Raw genomic sequence first — 18,933 nt, forward strand, 5'->3', positions numbered from 1 at the left:
CTACAGGCAAAATTACTGTTTTGTATATTTTAACTTTTAGTTTCTTAGATATTAAACGAGAAGACAAAAGTTTATGAAGAGAGAAGTAACATGCATTTCCTGAATTAAGCCTACTTTTTATTTCCTCTTTAATATAATTTTCATTTGTTAATATTACTCCTAAGTATTTGAATTTGGAAACTGGTTCAAACGAGTTGTTATCAATAATTAGATTTTGATTATTACCTAACACTTGGTTTCGGCCTGTAAGCATATATTTAGTTTTCTCTTTGTTAACTTCCAAACCTATCTCTTTAGCAGTTTTGAAAAATATTTTAGCATTATTCTTAATTGTATTCACATCATCCCCCAGTAAGTCTACATCATCTGCATATGCTAACAACTGAGTCACACCATTTAATTTTAGTCCTTCTTTAGTTTCGTTTACCTTCCTAACAGCATATTCTAAGGCAAAATTAAAGAGCAATGGAGATAATGCATCTCCTTGTTTTAACCCATCATGAATTGTAAATTTGTCAGACATATTAATACCCACACGAATTTTACTTTCTGTTTCACTGGTGCATATTTTTATCATACTAACAAGCTTCTTAAGTATTCCAAACTCTACTAATATATTATATAATTTATCTCTTTTGACCGAATCATATGCTTTTTTTAAATCAATGAATAGCTGATGGACATTTTGATTATATTCCCACTTTTTTTCAAGTGTCTGTCTGATGTGAAAAATTTGATCTGTAGTTGATCTGTTGCGTTTAAATCCACATTGATAATCACCTATAATTTCATTAGCATATGGGGTTAGTCTTGTTAAAAGAATGTTAGATAATATTTTATATGTTGTTGAGAGTAGAGAAATTTCACGGTAATTATTGTATTGCAGTTCATTTTATCACCTTTTTTAAACACAGGAACAATTATGGATTCTTTCCACTGTTGAGGGATTTCTTCTTTATTCCATATTAAACAAATTAATTTATGAATTTGACAAATTAATGAATTTCCACCATATTTAATTAACTCAGCTGGTATTAAATCAATGCCAGGTGCTTTGTTATTCTTTAGCCTTTTAATAGCATCTTTAACTTCAGTCAAGATATAGAAAAAGAAAAATACACCTAGAATTTCTAAGCTTTCCAGGGTATATGCAGGTCAGGCTTTGACAACTCCTGCATGCTTATGCAAGCTGACTTGTGTTATTTATTATTTTTTTTTTTTGAAAGAACCATGTTTTTAAGAGATTATTTTGATGTTCATTGAATTCAAAAACTTTGGCACAGCAATTTGCATAGCAGAATTTAGTGTGACATTTTCATGTAAAAATGACCAGTAGTTCAGTTTAGACATCATTAATTGGGAAAATCAAAATCTATTCTATTTTATGCTCTATGTTTAAAGACATGCATAAGAAAATAAAAGATTTAAAATAGAATCAGGGAAAAGTAGGAATGAGATGTATGTACACAAAACAAGGTATGAGAATAAAGGAAAAAAAATAGCATGCAGACTTTTAAGTGGTAGACACAACAATGAATTACTACTCCCTCTGTGCAATAACCGTACATCACCCCGATATCTAGTGACGTGTCCACATATTGCAGGTGCTACATTCTTTGGGACATACTGTACTATCATATTGTGGTACCACTGTTTAACTGAGAAAAGAAAATAGTTGACATGACTTACCTCAAGTCTTGTACATGGATGTGTAAAACATGGCAGCTCTGACATACAGCACTTCACCATAAACTGTACATGCCTGAGTAGCCAATGTCCCCTTCAGTTTGTAATAAATAGCCTTCACTGGGCATGTGAAACTACACATGCTCTGAAAAAGAAAAACAGCTGCATCCGAGATACTGCAAAGAAGTGTAAACGACATTCATATGCTGTGTTGCTCCAGTGTGAAAGATGGTATTCTTTTCCTAAGCTTCCTTTTTAACTAATGTCACCGACTGCAAATGGCTGACACTTAAAATGTGTCACTTGTCCCTTGGGTGTATAATCTTAACGTCAACATGAACTTAGTTGCAGTGTTAATAACAAGAAATTGAGCCAGAAATGTATCAAAAAATAAGACTGGGAATAGACAAGTTGAACGTGATGTAGTTTCAAATATCTAGGAGGCATAATTAAACAAAGCAGAAGAACAGTTGACCCATCACTACTATGGAGGGGTCTGTCAGACTGCAGTTTTGATTTTGAAATGTGAACTAGCCATTTTCCAATTTTCAATTTCTGACAAATTTCATGGCACTTGACATGGTTATCGAAAAATGTTGTAAAGCAGTTTTGAATTAATATTTTGTTGAAGGAACGCAGTAATTTATGCAAAGAAGAAAATTAGTGAACATTGCAAGAATGGCTCCTTTACTTTTTTGAAATTCCAAATTCTTAATATGTCTACATTTTTTATGTTGTCAGAACAGAGGTAGGTCACAGTTGAAAATTTTGCTGAAAATTGAAAAAGAATTATGTGCCACTTGAAACACAACATATAAAAAAAAAAACACAAGTAACTACTACGGTTTGTGTCAGACTACTCCCTGAAAATATAATTGAATAAGATTTTAAAAAACAAAGGCAAGAGCTTGTGACCTTGACAACTGAAAGATACGCAAAAGGGTTCACTTGTTGGAGGGCTGCGAGAAATAAAAGTAAAAGATAAATAGAGCACAGTCATAGTAGTTACAGGTTAAGGAGCAGAAAAACTTTCAATGAGAGCATACACTCCAGAAGGAACAGGAAAAGATGAAATCAGGATGTCTGTATAAATATCTTGCAGTGGAGAGTAAGGGACTGGAAGGCAGTGAAGGAGCTTCACTCTCAGAAACGATGAAGGATAAGAATTTGAGGTGTAAAGTTTATGATTTTTAATTTTACTGTGTATGCATAAAAGTTCAATGTGGTGTTGTTTATGACCTTCCCAGTGGTGAAGTTGTAGTGCTGCTGCATTGTAATCAAGTGGACCAAGTCTTGTTCCATGAAGAAGACACATTGCAGTCCCGATTGCCTATCTGAGCAGAGTGTAGACTTAATAACAAACTTTGTTGTGATTAATGCGGTAAATGTGGTTTAAGATTACCTACTAGAAATTTTGTTTCCGTATTGCACAATTTGATAGTTTTTAGATTAACTTCAAAGGCTCACAGCCTTCATTCACTTCATGCTCCAGACCCTGTACTCTTAGTGAATGAAAGCAGTGAACAACATGATGAAGTGCATATTACTCACTATTGAATGCAAATACATACATAAAATAGTATTAAAACTTTTTCAACTTATGTGAGTGAGTATAGGTTAATCCAGACTACGTTTGGATGACTGAAACGTCATCCGGATTAACCTATATTTATTTTGTATTGAAGGCAGTGAGCCTTTGAAATTAATCGAAAAAAAATATCAAATTGTGCAAGGTGGAAACACGAAACTTCACATTGGTAAAACAAACTCTGTTTATGCTGTTGAGCTTTTTAGTTTAAACCTAGACAAAATTTTATGACTAGCAGTAGATAGGAATTAAAACCATTTCTAATTTACAATCCTTTCCAGCCTGTGCAACAGTCTTTTGAGGACCAAGTCCTACAAAGTAGCTTTTGTTGAGTGGCTTGTGGTCAGGACATCAAGTCCTATTGTAGTTACGATGTACCTGGTTTTCTAGACTGAAACACACTACTTTTTTCTCTTCAATAGTTTCCCAGTTGTCTTTACTGATGATAGCTCAACACCAAAATGTGGGGTTCCACCAAGGATTGAATGGTAATATAATTAAGCGTTGTTGCCATATTAAAAACACTGAAGTTGCTGACCAAGGCAGTTTATTAAGATTTAAAAACACTTTACATGTAACATATCTACCCTCTATGAGGGCCTTTCTTAGATGAAGAATTAAACTAATAAAATCATACCCTGATAGAAGGTAGAAACTAGCATGCTGCATCGAGGGTTTTTGCTCGATCATCTAATAGTTCGCACGGATGAGGCTAGATGGCTTACGGAATTTACTGCTTCTTCGCTCGATCAGGCAAACGATCGGTGTACGCTCGAAGCCCAGTAGTTCACGTACAACGATCGGTGTACGCTCGAAGCCCAGTAGTTCACGTACAACAGTAATTTGTCTGTGGTGGTGGACCTTCAAATATGCTTCATGAAGTGAAAGTCATCATCTCTATATTAACATGTACTTTAGTCTCTCTTACCAATACATAGCGATATATGAAAATGAATAGATGATTACGAGCTGAAACTACCAGCATGAAGTTTACACAATGTGACAAGTTTATTGTCACATTGAAATGATATTTGATATTCTATATATTTGAGCGAATGACAATCAAGCGTGGGAGATTCGATCGAGCGAAAGTGGTCCAATACAGTACTCTAGTAGAAACGTCACATGTAAAGTGTTTCTAAATCTTAATAAATTGCCCTGGTCAGCAACTTTAGTGTTTCCAAGGATTGAACTTGGAATTTGGTTTTGCAAGAGTCTCCTTGTAACTGCATTGGAATCAAATTACATAATACACAGGCGTTCAACAACAAATACTGAATTTCAACTCATTTTTATTTTAATTAAAGCCAAATACATTTATTCAGCTATTACAATTTCACTTCATACTTGTAAAATGACAAATGCAGACAAATTTACAACTCTTAAACTACTTAACTATATACTAGAAAAAATCATGTAAATGTCAATGAAAATTTTACATATTTCAATCACTCAACACGATGGCCAGCTCATGTAATATATGCTGTCCATGTGCGGCCTCACAAGCATACATATACACACACGGGTGATGTCACTTTTCATGGTAAGTGTTTTCCAAATTTCTCTTACAAAGAAAAACAACTTGGAATTGCAAGTTTTAATGCATCAGTCGCACTTCTCCAACAGTTCCATCTAGTTTGCATAAGATCAAAAAGGGATCATGTTAACACTAATTTTCTACAACTGCAAACTTGTTCAAATAAAAACTGGTGTCCACATCTTCATCTGAACAAGTACCACTCACAAGAGCACCACTTTGTCAAAATAAAATACACAGATCTTTCATCAGTGAATGCGCAATGGAGAATTTGTTACCTCATTCTGGATGCCCGCGGAGGAGTAAGTTTCAAGATAAACCAGACAGATTCATAGGAAATAGTCTGCTTGCGGTTTCTTAGAAGGGATGCCTCGGCTCTCCTGCGGGGCTGCTTCGAAGATGGTGAAATCTCGCTGCAGGTGCTCGTTCAGTTCCAATATGGCAGCAACGTTTCCACATCTGAAATAATAAATATGAAGTGAGTGGAACGAAGCAACTAGTGCAGTGGAACCTTAATTTCTAATGTTTTCAAGGCACTTAAAGGAAGAATGGAAAATCCAGGGTACTTAGACTGACCCAATACCACTTTGAACAGATACCGACGCAGATACTTGAAAATTGCAATAATTAAAATTTGATCAATATTGGTGTGAAAATATTCTTCTCCAATAATATGCATCAAATTACCAAGAAATTTGCTTAAGAATATTCAAGAATTATATCAGAATATTAAAATGGATATTTAGGGATGGGACCGATTAATCGGTACCAGCCGATATAGGCATATCGGTGTATCGGTAAAATTACTGATTATTTTACCAATCTGATATATTGTTAAATAGCTGATAATTTAGTGCAAAATTCTGCCATTTTGTTGTAATTTTTATGTATAATCTCCATGCCCTACTTTCTAAAAAAGTAAATGTCTAAATATGCAATTTCTTTTTCACTGCAGTAACCTTGAAAAACACATTTATTAAGGAGGTCAATGAACCTTAAGGTTCTTCAAGGACGATTTCTAATTTTATGTCGGATCGGTAAATTTTATATCGGTATCAGAAAAAAATTTCATATCAGCCCGTCCCTAGATATTATGTAATCACAAAATATAGTTTTTTGTGCAAAATTGGTGGTAAATAAAATACATCGGCATCGGCTCAGCCCTACATATAATGGGGATACATGTACACTCTATATTTCAAAAGATGACAAATACCAATCATAAAAGGAGTCTTCAAACTGTAACAGCATGTTCATATAGGTAGGTCCCCATATTTGCTGCTGCACCCTACCATGAAAGCACACAGGAAATAGAGAAATAGGGCCCAATATTCCCAATCATTAGAGACATGCATATTAAATGTTCGACAGAAACATGAAATGTAAAATAGTACACTGTAATAATAATTTTTTATGTTAATAAAAGGAGCGAGGTGCATTTTCCTACCATGTTTTGTCACAAAGTTAGAGGCAAAACTGGTTGAAACATGCAAGAGACACCTTTTTTTTCCTTTCCATTTTTTTGGCAAGGTTTTTCTTCATAGAAAATTTATGGATCTTTCCAGAGCTTTCTGAGTCTACACTATCTTCCTTGACTTTTAGGAGGATCTTGATTGATTGACTGACTGGTTTAAAATTTTTAGGTGCGTCGGCACGCATGGCCATTTTGCAGCCTCAGGTGTATGTGGGGAAGATCCCTTTATCTAAAACCCTTACCTCGAAATATACAAAAGGACATGGACGTCTGCAGGATTTTTTCCAGGGGGGGGGGGGGCAACAAGGCACGTTTTCTCCAAAAATAGTGTTGTTCCGTAAAAAAACATTGCTTAAATTTGAATTTATGATGTTCATGCAATAATTAACACACATTATTGTGGATAAAATTAAATTACATGTGTGAAATACATAATTTTCGGTTGCCTCATTTTCCAGGGGGGGCACAGTCCTCCCCCCTTCTGGACGCCCATGAAAAAGAAAAAAGGTTTGACAAAGGTTAAAAAATGCAAGTTGTAAATGGACCTGCATATTACAAGCACAAGACATTAAAAAAGGATAAGGATAGTTTAAAAACTACCTCAGAAACAGTGCAGAAGGTGAATAAGGATGTTGAGAACTTAGAGTTTGTGTTTTAAGTCCGCTTTATGCACAGCAAGGCTAATCGAGACTGGACCTACAGTTTAGTGGAATCTGAACCACTATGTGCCTCCACCAGGTATTGAACCTGGGTCCCCTTGTTTACAAGGCAGTGATGCTACCACTGCGCCATCAGGGAGCCCCTCGTTAAGAACTTAGAACAAAAGAACATAAACTAATGTCAAAAAATGACAAAAACCGATGCCAATATAAAAACAGAAATACGTCTAACAAGACAACCTACAGCTGAGCCAATAGCAATGTATCTGTATTGTCCGATACCAGCAGTATCAAACAATATCGGTCCAAATTTAATTAACACATTTTTCTGGAGTCCAATCACACAGGGTGTGCAAAAATGCTGCCTGACACTTTTGCCGAGTCTAATATCATGAAACTTGTGCAAAATATGTGATTTTATTTTAATTTTTGCACCAACACTGAGGTGCAAAAGTAAATTTCTCAATTAAATTATAGCTTTTTTTTAATATTCCAGTGTCCTTTTAAGGCAAAACTCTGGTAGATTGATGTTTCCATTGCAACTGACTACTTATATACATTGAAACTCCAATTTTACATTATGTATAGTATTATATATTCACTCTTCATGGTACCAATACATCAGATGTTATAAAATTTTCAGAGGTGTAACATTTTTTCCACATTTCATGTTTTCCACTTCGGTTGTCTGAAAAACATAAAATCAAAGGTCCCACAGTGCAAATATTTAAACATAGTCTGAACACAACTTTTAATGTTAAAATCTCCAAGAATTAGTTTCTGAATCACCAGGAGTATTGGCTCAGCGTGGTTCTGACTCAGCACTAAGAAAAACACATTACAAATCAGCACAATCTAACAACACAAACAAACTACTGCCTCAATAGACTATAGCACTGATAACTAAAATCAAGAAGTTAGGTGAAGTATATTGATTAGCTGCAATGTTACCAGTGTTTTCCTCTTTTACCCATTCTAACTTGTAAAGTTTAACCCTTAGTACGCCGCGCGGTCTGACTAAAGTAAGCCCAGTGTCGCAGAGGCTTTGAGCGCGAAATTTGAATTCGTATACATAATGGAGAAAAATCATAATAACTCTGGCACTATGGGACCAATCTACTTCGGATAACTTTTGTTTTGCAGGTAATACATCGGTGCATGCAACCATGTAAAATTTGGATGCCCCAACCACGAAGGGGTTACGGGCGGGGGCTGTATCCCCCGAATTTCAATGAAAAAAACATAAAAATGAGGAGTTTGCCCCCTCTTCTCCAACTACTTTGGGGAGAAAACCGGAACTTTTGCTTTTTTTTCAAATAATGGACCATCCGGAACAGAATGAAACTTGATTCATGTTCGTGGGTGCAATACAATTTGAATAATAAGGCAAAACGTAAAACTCTGTTTTTTCCTCAAAACAGCGAATTTGCATATTATTCATAAAATTGTTATAACTCTGACACTATGAGACTAATCTACTTCGGATAACTTTTGTTTTTCAGGTAGAACATCAGTGCATGTAACCAAGTAAAATTTGGATGCCCCAACCGCGGGGGGGTTACTGGCGGGGGCTGCATCCCCCGAATTTCAATGAAAAAAACATAAAAATGAGGAGTTTGCCCCCTCTTCTCCAACTACCTTAGGGAGAAAACCGGAACTTTTGATTTTTGTTCAAAGAATGGACCTTCCGAAACAGAGTGAAACTTGATTCATGTTCGTGGGTGCAATACAATTTGAATAATAAGGCAAAACGTAAAATTCTAGCGAATTTTAGCCAATTTGCATATTATTCATAAAATTGTTATATAACTGACACTATGGGACCAATCTACTTCGGATAACTTTTGTTTTGCAGGTAGAACATCAGTGCATGCAACCATGTAAAATTTGGATGCCCCAACTGTGGGCGGGGGGGGGGGGTTTCGGGCGGGGGCTGCATCCCCCAAATTTCAATGAAAAAATCATAAAAATGTGGAGTTTGCCCCCTCTTCTCCAGCTACTTTGGGGAGAAAACCAGAACTTTTGCTTTTTTTTGTTCGCACTTGCATCTTGTGTAGCTACTGTGAATCTATTTCTTCCCTGTTGATTCGGCTCTTTGTGGAAATATGTCCGGAAGGAAACGATTGTACTTTAGGGAAATCGATGAGCTGTTATATGATACGAAGTGTTTATGGTGAGACCTCTCCTAACAGAGGAGGGAAGGGAGCCTTTGCAATCGTTTGTTTTGTCTACTTCTGGATAGACTCACGCTTCTGGCGCCTCTGGCTATCATCAAGCTTCATTGCATTTCTAACATAGAGGCGACAGAAAGCTAAAACCTCATCCAATCCCCTCTCTCCTCGCTCCCCCCCCCCCCCCGCCACTACTTTAGCTGGATCACTAGGTCTAAACACAAAGAAGAATGTGTGCCTTATCAGTACTAAATCACAGCGTTGGAAGCTTGGAGCATTGTAAATACCAAGCATTTATTGTGTTATTGTGTCTGTCAACTGACGAGAGCCAACGGAGAGCCAACACGTGAGCCCAAGCCCAAACACGTGACATATTCCGAGAAAGGAGGGGGGTGGAGAGTTGGAATTTTCGTAAACACGATTGCAAAACATGTTCCCGAACGAACTGTCAGTGTTTCAACCTCAATATACAAATATAGGTGTGGCAAACCCTCGATAATTGTATCTAAAGCTGTTTGTAACATATGTGTTACAGCGGCTACTAGGGACATACTTTTTTTTGTAACATATGTGTTACGGGGGCGGACTAAGGGTTAATGCCTTTTTGCCATTAAATGAAAGAGTACTTGAAACAAATATTGTACATGTAATATTACAAGTGTGTAAAACTTATATCATATCATTAATTCTTGTACCCCATAAACTCGCCTGTTTGCTTTGAAGAAACAGAAAGGTTGAATAAGAAGACCCAACTGTTTAAGACTAATTGTTTCAAACATAGGTGTTGGGCTTCCCTTATGGGATAGTGGTGGTTCGGATCCCACTTTAAACTGAAGATCCAGTTCTACACCCACCGCAAAACGACTTCGGACCTCATGTGAAATCTGCCATAGTAAGCAGTCTATCACTTTGTAGCCTTGTATCTAGTGTTGTTTTGTTTCGAACACTGAATTGTTTCAGGATGAACGTATCTGGCAACAGTGTATTACTGACAAGCGAGTCCATTTCATTTTGTATTGTTAGTTGGCACAGAAAGGGTGACTTTCTTGTGTAATGTGCGAGATAAATTGCTGAGTTTTCATTTGGTGCACTTTGTGTTGGATATTTTCCTACTGTATTGACTACTGTACAGGTGTATTTGTGATATGCCAGGAAAGTACTGTAGTAGGTAGTGTGGAAAACGACAGCATTATTGTATGGCGAATTGAAAACGTCCCGATAAAGACGATATGTAAACAAACAGGTTGTGCAAAATTAACCATAATGAAGGTACTGGCAGCCGCCAGAGGACTGCCTCCGACTGTCATTTTAAAGCACAAATTTAGTGGTGGGAGGCAAAGGAACCAACCAAATCTACAGACGCTCACCTAATGAGAGAAATAAAGAAAAACCCTCAACTGACTGCGTCAGAACTTAAAGAAATGCACCCGAGTCTGCTGGGAAATGTTAGTGAGGTCCGAAGTCATTTTGCGGCAGGTGTATTTAGCCTATCTGTGCATAAACTCAACTGAACTCAAAATAAGTGTTGTTCAAAACGACCAACATAATTGAAAAAATATTAAAATCCTTCTGTCATTCATTTGCAGAAATTTTTATTTTTATTTGACACTAATGAAGGAAAGAGAAAAAAATATCTAAGAATATTTTTGTCAACATTTCTTAAGATATTGTTCGTACATCATGTATGTGCTGGTAATGAAAAGAATGTTGCTTGCGTTTTCCACTGTTTACTTAGGAATATGTTACAAATAAGTAAGTGTCTGGATGTTAACCACCTACATCAAAAAAATATATTGGTTCAATTTATATTTATTTCCCTTTTTTAGGGTAAACAATATGTTGCAAAGGATATTTTACTGCAAAAGAAAGTAATGATTTTGTTAAACTATCAGTGGAAACCAAACTTCACAATATATTGGATTAGTGCACACCAAGTTCTTTATAGCATTACTGTAATAAAAGTGGCAAACGTTTATTACATCAATTAGTCTGTTTTCATATTTTAAATTACTTTTCCTTGCTTCTTTTATCAACGATCATATTTACTAATCAAATATAAGTAGCTGAATTTTTGGAACATAGTGTTTCAACTTAACATACAAAAGCGACAAATGCATGCACTTAAATTTCTTTAACAATAAAGCAAATAGAACAAAGTCTACACCCAAAAATTATTAATATAAAGTACACAAACCTGTAGCAATAATTAGGAGCTGACCAAACAGTCAAGACAGTTTCATTAAAATGCCACTTGTAGCCTTCCATCACAAGTTGATGGGCACGGCAAATCATGTCAATATCATTAGCAGCATTGAACTGCGCAACAACATCAGAGCCAAACAGGTATCCAGCTCCTCTTGGACTTACTCCCCAGCCTTGGGTGTCTATAACAAAATAATAATAATAATTACAAGAGAAATGTAAAACAAGAAACAACCATGTTAAAGATCATATATCTAGAAAATGGTAAGAGCAGATTCATAATTTGATCATGTTTCAGTGACGAAAGCTGCATCACTGCCATTATTTGTTTTCATCAAAGTCTGGTTTCCTGCACCACAACAGGCATTGCCTGGAGCTTCTGCTATGCGACTCTATCTGCAGTTTACAGAAAAACAAGCAAAACTATTGGAGTTTATGACCCCAGGCAATTATATTGGTCTTCAGAAGCAATATTTACAACATGCACGTCTTTTCCAGTATTTTCTCTCTCTCCTCTTCATGTTATTTTTAACTTTGGATCAAAACTGAAGAAATTAATAATACATCGGATGCAAAAACCTTAACGCGTGATAGAAGATGATTAGACAAAAAGAGCTTTTTCAAATCATACACCATTAGAGCATACTACAATTACCCACAATTCCTAAAATCCACCATGTTCATCACCATCTGCATGCACTGAAGGTGGCGGACAGATTGATCCATCCATGAAATAATGAATGAAAGTGCTTAAGGGGGAACTGAAGGCAATTTTGCAGTAACTTTACGATAACAGATGAAAGCACTGTTTATCATGGCAACCGAGTGCCATGTTGCCAGATCTACGCATGAATCAAGGGTAGGTACTATTTGTCTAGAAAGTTTTAGCTTGGTTGGTGGTGGTGTTGCAAGCAAAACTTCAAATATTAAACATTTTAAGGTCATGTGTGCGACTGAACACATCAGTACCACCTCAAGTGTTTTGAAACGAAGATATTCTCTTTCTCGGAGTTGCTTCCCAAATTGCAGAAAGATTTACATGAGTGGCAGGAGGTTAAAAACTATAGTGGTGTGAAAAAATAACTACATCTGAAAGAAAATGAGCGAGAAGAGATACACATCACCCGTGATGAAACAATCGAAAGAAGTTGGAATCCGCATTTTGACAGTGTAACTTTTTTTTTTAATCTTGTGCAACTATGCATATTCTCAAAAACATGGAATGTGGGAAGTGCATACAATATGCATTTTCAATTCATTATTTGACCTGCTAATTTCTAAAAACTTCTTACATTTTTTTCTTCTTTACAAAATCATTTTACACTTGGGGACCAAACATGAAGCTGTTAGACCATTATCTACTTTCAGCGTGACTGTAAATTACATGCCTCTACATTTTAAACTAAAAATGATTTCGAGTTTGTTAATTCAAGGTTGCATTGTCACTTATTAATATGTTTAATGTAATCTGTATCTAAAGAGATATTGTTCTCGATTCCTACAATAAGAATGAAACAGACGTTTATACTTTTACACAACGTATGCATACTACAAATGTAAATTGGGGACGATACTGATTGCAGGGTTCCCACGCAAACTCCAAATCCATTTTCCCTGAGATTTCCCTGAGTTTTCCAGAATCCTCATATTTTTTCCAGAGTATTGAATGCACAGTAAATGACTACTATAATTTTACAATGGCCTCCTCCATTTCCCCTCATAGCCAAACCATCCTCACCTTCTTTATTACTGTTGTTTTCTGATGCAAATAACAAAATTAGTTCAATAATAAAATAAAATTACACTTCTTTGCATGTAATTAAGAACAAAGATGACCAGTTTTCTAGAACTTTAAACAACTCTGAAACAATTTCTAACATATCTGATATAAAACATTGAAATATTTTCACACTTTTCATAGATGTTTATAAATGGATACAATATCAATTAATCTGTAATGCGTACAATGATAGTTACGACAAACAAATTATTGGAATTTTTAAAACATATAAAAATGAAGTGACAATTATTAGTACTGATTTAAAAAGGAATTATAAGTTACTGAGACTGAAATATAAAACCAGAAATGTACTTAATGTCGGATACAGCAAATTAAGAAACTTTACTTCTCAGAAGCTTCAAGTTTTTTTAATTGTTCTGCAATAGCCTTTGCTTCTTCTTGCATCTTTTGTTGTTTGGCTTGTAAAGCACAGATCTCACTTGCTTTAAGTTTCATTTCTTTCCTTTTGTTTTCTTTGTGATCACATTTCTTTCTCATCTTCTGCAATGTTTCTTCGTATCTAATACGTGCACCTGTAACACTCTGGATCATATCTTTGCTTACTTCTACATTTGACACTCCTCCTACCACTTTCACTGCATCATAAACTTGCCGAATACCCACAACAGACTCTTCTTTCAAGTTTTCTATTAAAACCTGCTTATTTACAGAAAACCCACATTCCACATATGCATTGTCATGTGATAAAATCAAAACCAACTTAACAGTGCTCCATAACTCAGAGAAGTCATCCTTGCCCTTCATGACACCTGTAAAAAAAGAATCTAGTGCATCAGTTTTGATTGAAAAGTTACAAAATTTCTCTTTCAATTTCACTACTGACATTGTGCAACAATGTCTTAAACTGGCGAATTACTTTATCAGCAGTTACAGCCTTCATTCTCTTTCTCCTGAGAAGTTCCTGTATTAGGTCTTCCATGCGCTGAGCACATCCCTTTGGAAACTGAGTCATTTGCTTCAGAACTAAACAACTGGCGACTCTCACCAACCTGAACATAAGGGGACTATGTTCCACAATCTTCTCTGTTGTTGGTTGCAAAAAAATTCTGCAGCTAGTAAAAAGCATAAGCTTCTCCTTTTCATTCACCTCTTTAGCTTCCAAAACAGCTTTGGCACCAATTCCAATATCAATCTTTGTCAAAGGAATCGAGTTGTCAGAATTCCTGACATCAATTTGCATTAATTCAAAACTATTTTTTGCATTGTTCAAGATGTCACTTTTTATGAATCTCCCCGTTACATCTCTAACAACACTTTCTAGGAGTCATGAAGAAATGGGAACATAAGTTTGGGGGTTTGGAACATTGTCAAATATGTCATTCTGGCATATCTGTTGAGAAAACTATTTCACTACATGATATTAATGAAGATCTGCTGGTCCTACAAGTAATTCCATTTTACACATATGTGAGCTATTGAGGCATGTAAAAATTCACGTGTCATGTCATGACTAAAACAATAGTTGAACATGATCAAAAACTTAAAATATGAACAAGTATTTATGAACAGTACATAATTCATATATGGCACTAGTAATAAAATATTTAAAATTCTGTTCTAAATGCAGTAAATACACAATCAACAATATTGTACACAAAATATGGCAGAAAATAAATATTTCCCTAAACAGGACACATTTTTTTTAAAAATTATGTAAAAAAAGAAGGAAGAAAAAACTTAAAACTACTCCCTAATAAGGGAAATCAGATGAACAGGTTATCTTTATTATGCGTTTTCCACATCTTGAAATATATTTTATGTCATGTTAAAGATCAAAATCAGTTAATTAAATTTTAAAAAGCGCAAAATTTATGAGGGTATACACTTAGTCACCAGCCCTGGAATCACATGTAAAAACAAGAAACATACAAACAAATAGATATGAGTTCCTTGCTGAAAGAGAAATGCTACAACAGCTTGGATTATCCACAGACAGGAGCATATTATAATCCCTCAGTTTTGCTTCACTGGGAATCATTAAACAATTACAAGATTTTCCCTGAGATTTGTATTTTTTTCAAATTCCCTGAGATTTCCAGGTTTTCCAGGTGTGTGGGAACCCTGTGATTGGACGAAAAATGATGTGCTAAAGGTGGTCGTAAGAAGATTCGTTTGGCTATTCTCATACATAGCCACAGATTTTAAAACAAAATTATAATGATGTGGTTCAAGGATTTTTACATTTAGGTTTCCACACAAAGCATCAACTGTAGTGGAATCAATTACATATACAACAATATGGTCGTATCAACTCTCTATGTCTTTTTTGCATTTATGGCTCCTCCACATGCCTTTCTGCATTTTCTAAGAGATTTAATATCAAATAGTTACTCTCAAAACCATTACATTTTTACTAAAAATAGCAGTCCTTTTCGAAATGTGTAAGTAATTCCATTCCATACAAACACTAGTTGGCACTGCACTATAAAAAAATCTGCTTTCGATGAGAAACAGACCCGGGACCATTCAGCATGTTGTCAACTTATCATATGTACTTGACTATAAAGTCATATTTCCACAGCATTTTATTGCCCACTTTGACTTCTGTAGAAAAAAAATAATATTAAAGAGGTGATGACGTTCTTTCAATTTCTAAGGAATGTTTGTGCATAGTTAGGGCCTGATAAATGTAGTCATGAAAAGTCTATATCCTTTTCTTTCACTATACATGTACACAATGCCTAAAATCACACAATTTTTCAGTGTAAACCAACATAAATTATTTATAATTTTAATAGAAATAATATAAATGGCAAACCGCAAGAGACATCACTTTATGAAATGAGAGCTTGCTACAAGGTTGCTAACAATTCCAGCATTAACATTTGCGTCTGTGTATAGATTTAGAGGCAACATTTAATAGCATATACGTAGCTATAGCCTAATATAAGCAAATAATCTTATGATGATGCAAAACACTAGATTGAATGATTGATTTGGTGTTCTAAGTTCACTTTATGCACAGTAAGGCTAATTGGGACTTGACCTACAGTTTAAAGTGGGTTCCTAACCACTATCTGCCTCCACCGGGTAAAACACTAGATTCAAATAATAGACTACACTTAGAGTTTATTTTATTTACGTCTCATTTCATAGCTTCAACTTTATTAAAGTAATTTGGTATTCAGCAGTTTCAAAATTATTTGCAATTTGAATAAAAAATAAATTCATTTGTCATCAAATTTACAATTAAAATTTCACAGACTTACATTAGTTTGCATTTTATCGAAAAAAGTGATGTAGCGGAGATTCGAGCCAGAGAGCCTTTGTGTAGTGGGCAAGTATTATAGTCACTGGACCACACGATCTTTCTTGTTCAAAAGCTTACATGTCCCTACCCAATCAAGCACTCGCACTGATCAAGAAAAAATAACTTTCTTACTTGCAGACATTCTATTCTGTGATTTTATTTAAATAGTGCCATGTTTAGAGGCCAATTATATCATCTGTGATTTTTTAAACATTAAGGAAAAAACAACTGCTTGTCTTAATTTGCATAAAATTCTTTCTTGTTCTATACAACTATCTGGCTGGCTAAGGCTGAATATATTAAGCAGTCCACTAGTGATCTGTTACCAAAGGTTCCAAATTCAGGTCTTGACGTGTGTATTTCTTTGTCAGCAATCCTTCATCAATTTATGCAATCATTATTTCATTCACCTCACTGCAATTAGCCAAACCTGGCAGAAAAGAACACAAAATAATAAAAACGGGAAATGCAAATTTAACCATCTGGTTTCTACATTTTTTCACATGAAGAAAAGGATTGGAAAGTAGGGATTAATCTTTACACTATTGGCACTAGCAAATTACTGATCATTATCAATCAGATATATCTATAAATAGGATCCACAGCAGTAAAAATGAAACATGTGCCCCAGTCTTGGTCAAAGTTACGATCATGTACGTGTGCGTACAGGGAACGAATCTGGGATATTTACATAAAGTAAGTCACACACAAGAAAGCTTAAACTTCATGTCATGTGTCGCAGGCATCGTAAGTAGACTAAAATACTGTCAAGGCAGATACCTTAAAAACTAACAAATTTACTATCACACCTGGGTTCTTGAGGGATTGGGAAAGAATACTGCATTGGGCAAAATGGTTTAATACTTCAAACTACTCCAACATCAGGCCCATTGGTTCCTTTCTCAGCAGTGTTCTTTCTGGTTTCGAGGGAGTTTCAAGTTCTTAACCATTTTACAGAACGTAAAATACACATGCTCTACTGAAGAAATTATAAATAAAGGAATATTTTCTTAATCCCTGAAGAACACAGATGGGTTTGAAATGTAGCACTGTTTATGATGTACATGCTTGGACATTTATTATAAGTATGTAAACCATACAATCACATATGTATGAAACCGACATATTTAATATTCTCCGTATAGATTCTAAATCACAATCACAACATGAGTAATATCACAGTAGAAAACTTCTTATGTCGCGTGCTGGCAACATATTTGTTAAAAACACTAAAACACACACACAAACAGCACGATAAAAAACACTTTAGCAGTTCTGCTGAGCTTTCAATCCCATCTCGATCGAAAGCTCGGCAGAACTGCTACAGTGTCTTTTATCGTGCTGTTTGTGTGTTAATAGTGTTTTTAACAAATGAGTAATATCATAACTAATACACTATAAAGAACAATATTTAGCCAGCCATGACTTGTGAAACATGAAAATACAAAAGCTTAGCACTCCAATGCAATGTGACAGGTCTGATGATGCTCGAGTCACGAAAACAATATTTCTTAGGTATTATACTACACACAATTAACACAAATAAATCTCTTACCTTCAGGGTCAGACCACAGCAGATCACACATGGGGCCATCATGTGGCACTTCTTGCTTCCTGTCGATCGTCCGAATCTGATCCAGTGTTTGAATGGATGGTGACAGACCTCCATGAACGCAGAATATCTGTTACAGAAAGGAGGCAAAGACGCATATTATTCAAATGCAACTAGAATTGAGTCTTAAATTGCCGTTGTCTTGTTTACATTATATATATATACATAACACATTATTATTTAAAAGTAGTGATCATTACTTTTGTTACTTATTTACATCACCTTAATTAATTCAGAACTGGACAACTGAGGGGTCTAGTGTGAGAGGGAGCTATGCCACAAATCTTGAAAATTTTATTTTTTGCCATTTTCAGTTTTCTCCTACCATCTGCCATCTATCATGTGAATTACAACCATGTTGCATAGCCCCCCTTGTTCTATAGAAGATTTTCTGAGTTCTTGAATACGTCCTCATCAGCATTTTGAGTGAGAAGGGGCTATGCCACTTACTGATGGTGTCTGCAATAGGAGTGGCAGAGGTTGTGTTGCAGTAACCGGTGCTAGATTTAATATCAGCCCTGAAGTTAAAAGATCTCATGGCAATAATGCCTTATATTCCTCCAGTTTTTCATGGTGTTTACCAAAAATTAAAATCCACAGAAACAATGGACAGTGAAGATCCTACAGAAGACATATGAAGTTGTCTTTATGTAGATCATATGTAACCCTGTGAACATGATTTACACTCAAGTGAAAGTATTTAAGCCTTGTTCAAAGTATTTGATGTGTTAGATTGATTTTTCCACATGTTTATACTACAACAATATACCATAGCCCGACCCTGTGGCCGAGTGGTTAGCACATCATGCTGCGACGCCAAGGGTCCCGGGTTCGAATCCTGGTCGGGCTTGGTTGTTTGTGAATGTCCATTCATCAATTTCATCATTTCATCACTCATCCCCATCTTCGCAAATTAGCCAAGAGGCACAAAACGTGAAGTAAAATAAACTAAA

General features: G+C 35.4%; 1 protein-coding gene across 2 annotated transcripts in view; it reads right to left on the reverse strand.

The window, feature by feature from the left end:
• Positions 1-4,549: 4,549 nt before the first annotated feature.
• The window catches only part of Pp4-19C (protein phosphatase 19C), a 38,811-nt gene continuing 24,427 nt past the window's right edge, over positions 4,550-18,933 (reverse strand). For both annotated transcript variants that reach the window (XM_083128536.1, XM_083128535.1), the window contains exons 5-7: positions 17,924-18,050; positions 11,310-11,499; positions 4,550-5,270 (exon numbers count right to left, since the gene is read on the reverse strand). In XM_083128536.1, the coding sequence (XP_082984662.1) occupies positions 5,141-5,270; positions 11,310-11,499; positions 17,924-18,050 (447 nt within the window). In that variant the 3' untranslated portion in view covers positions 4,550-5,140. The remainder of the gene's footprint in view (positions 5,271-11,309; positions 11,500-17,923; positions 18,051-18,933) is intronic.

This window comes from Lepisma saccharinum, chromosome 9 (assembly GCF_977018435.1).
Source record: "Lepisma saccharinum chromosome 9, izLepSacc3.1, whole genome shotgun sequence".
NCBI classification, from domain to species: domain Eukaryota; kingdom Metazoa; phylum Arthropoda; class Insecta; order Zygentoma; family Lepismatidae; genus Lepisma; species Lepisma saccharinum.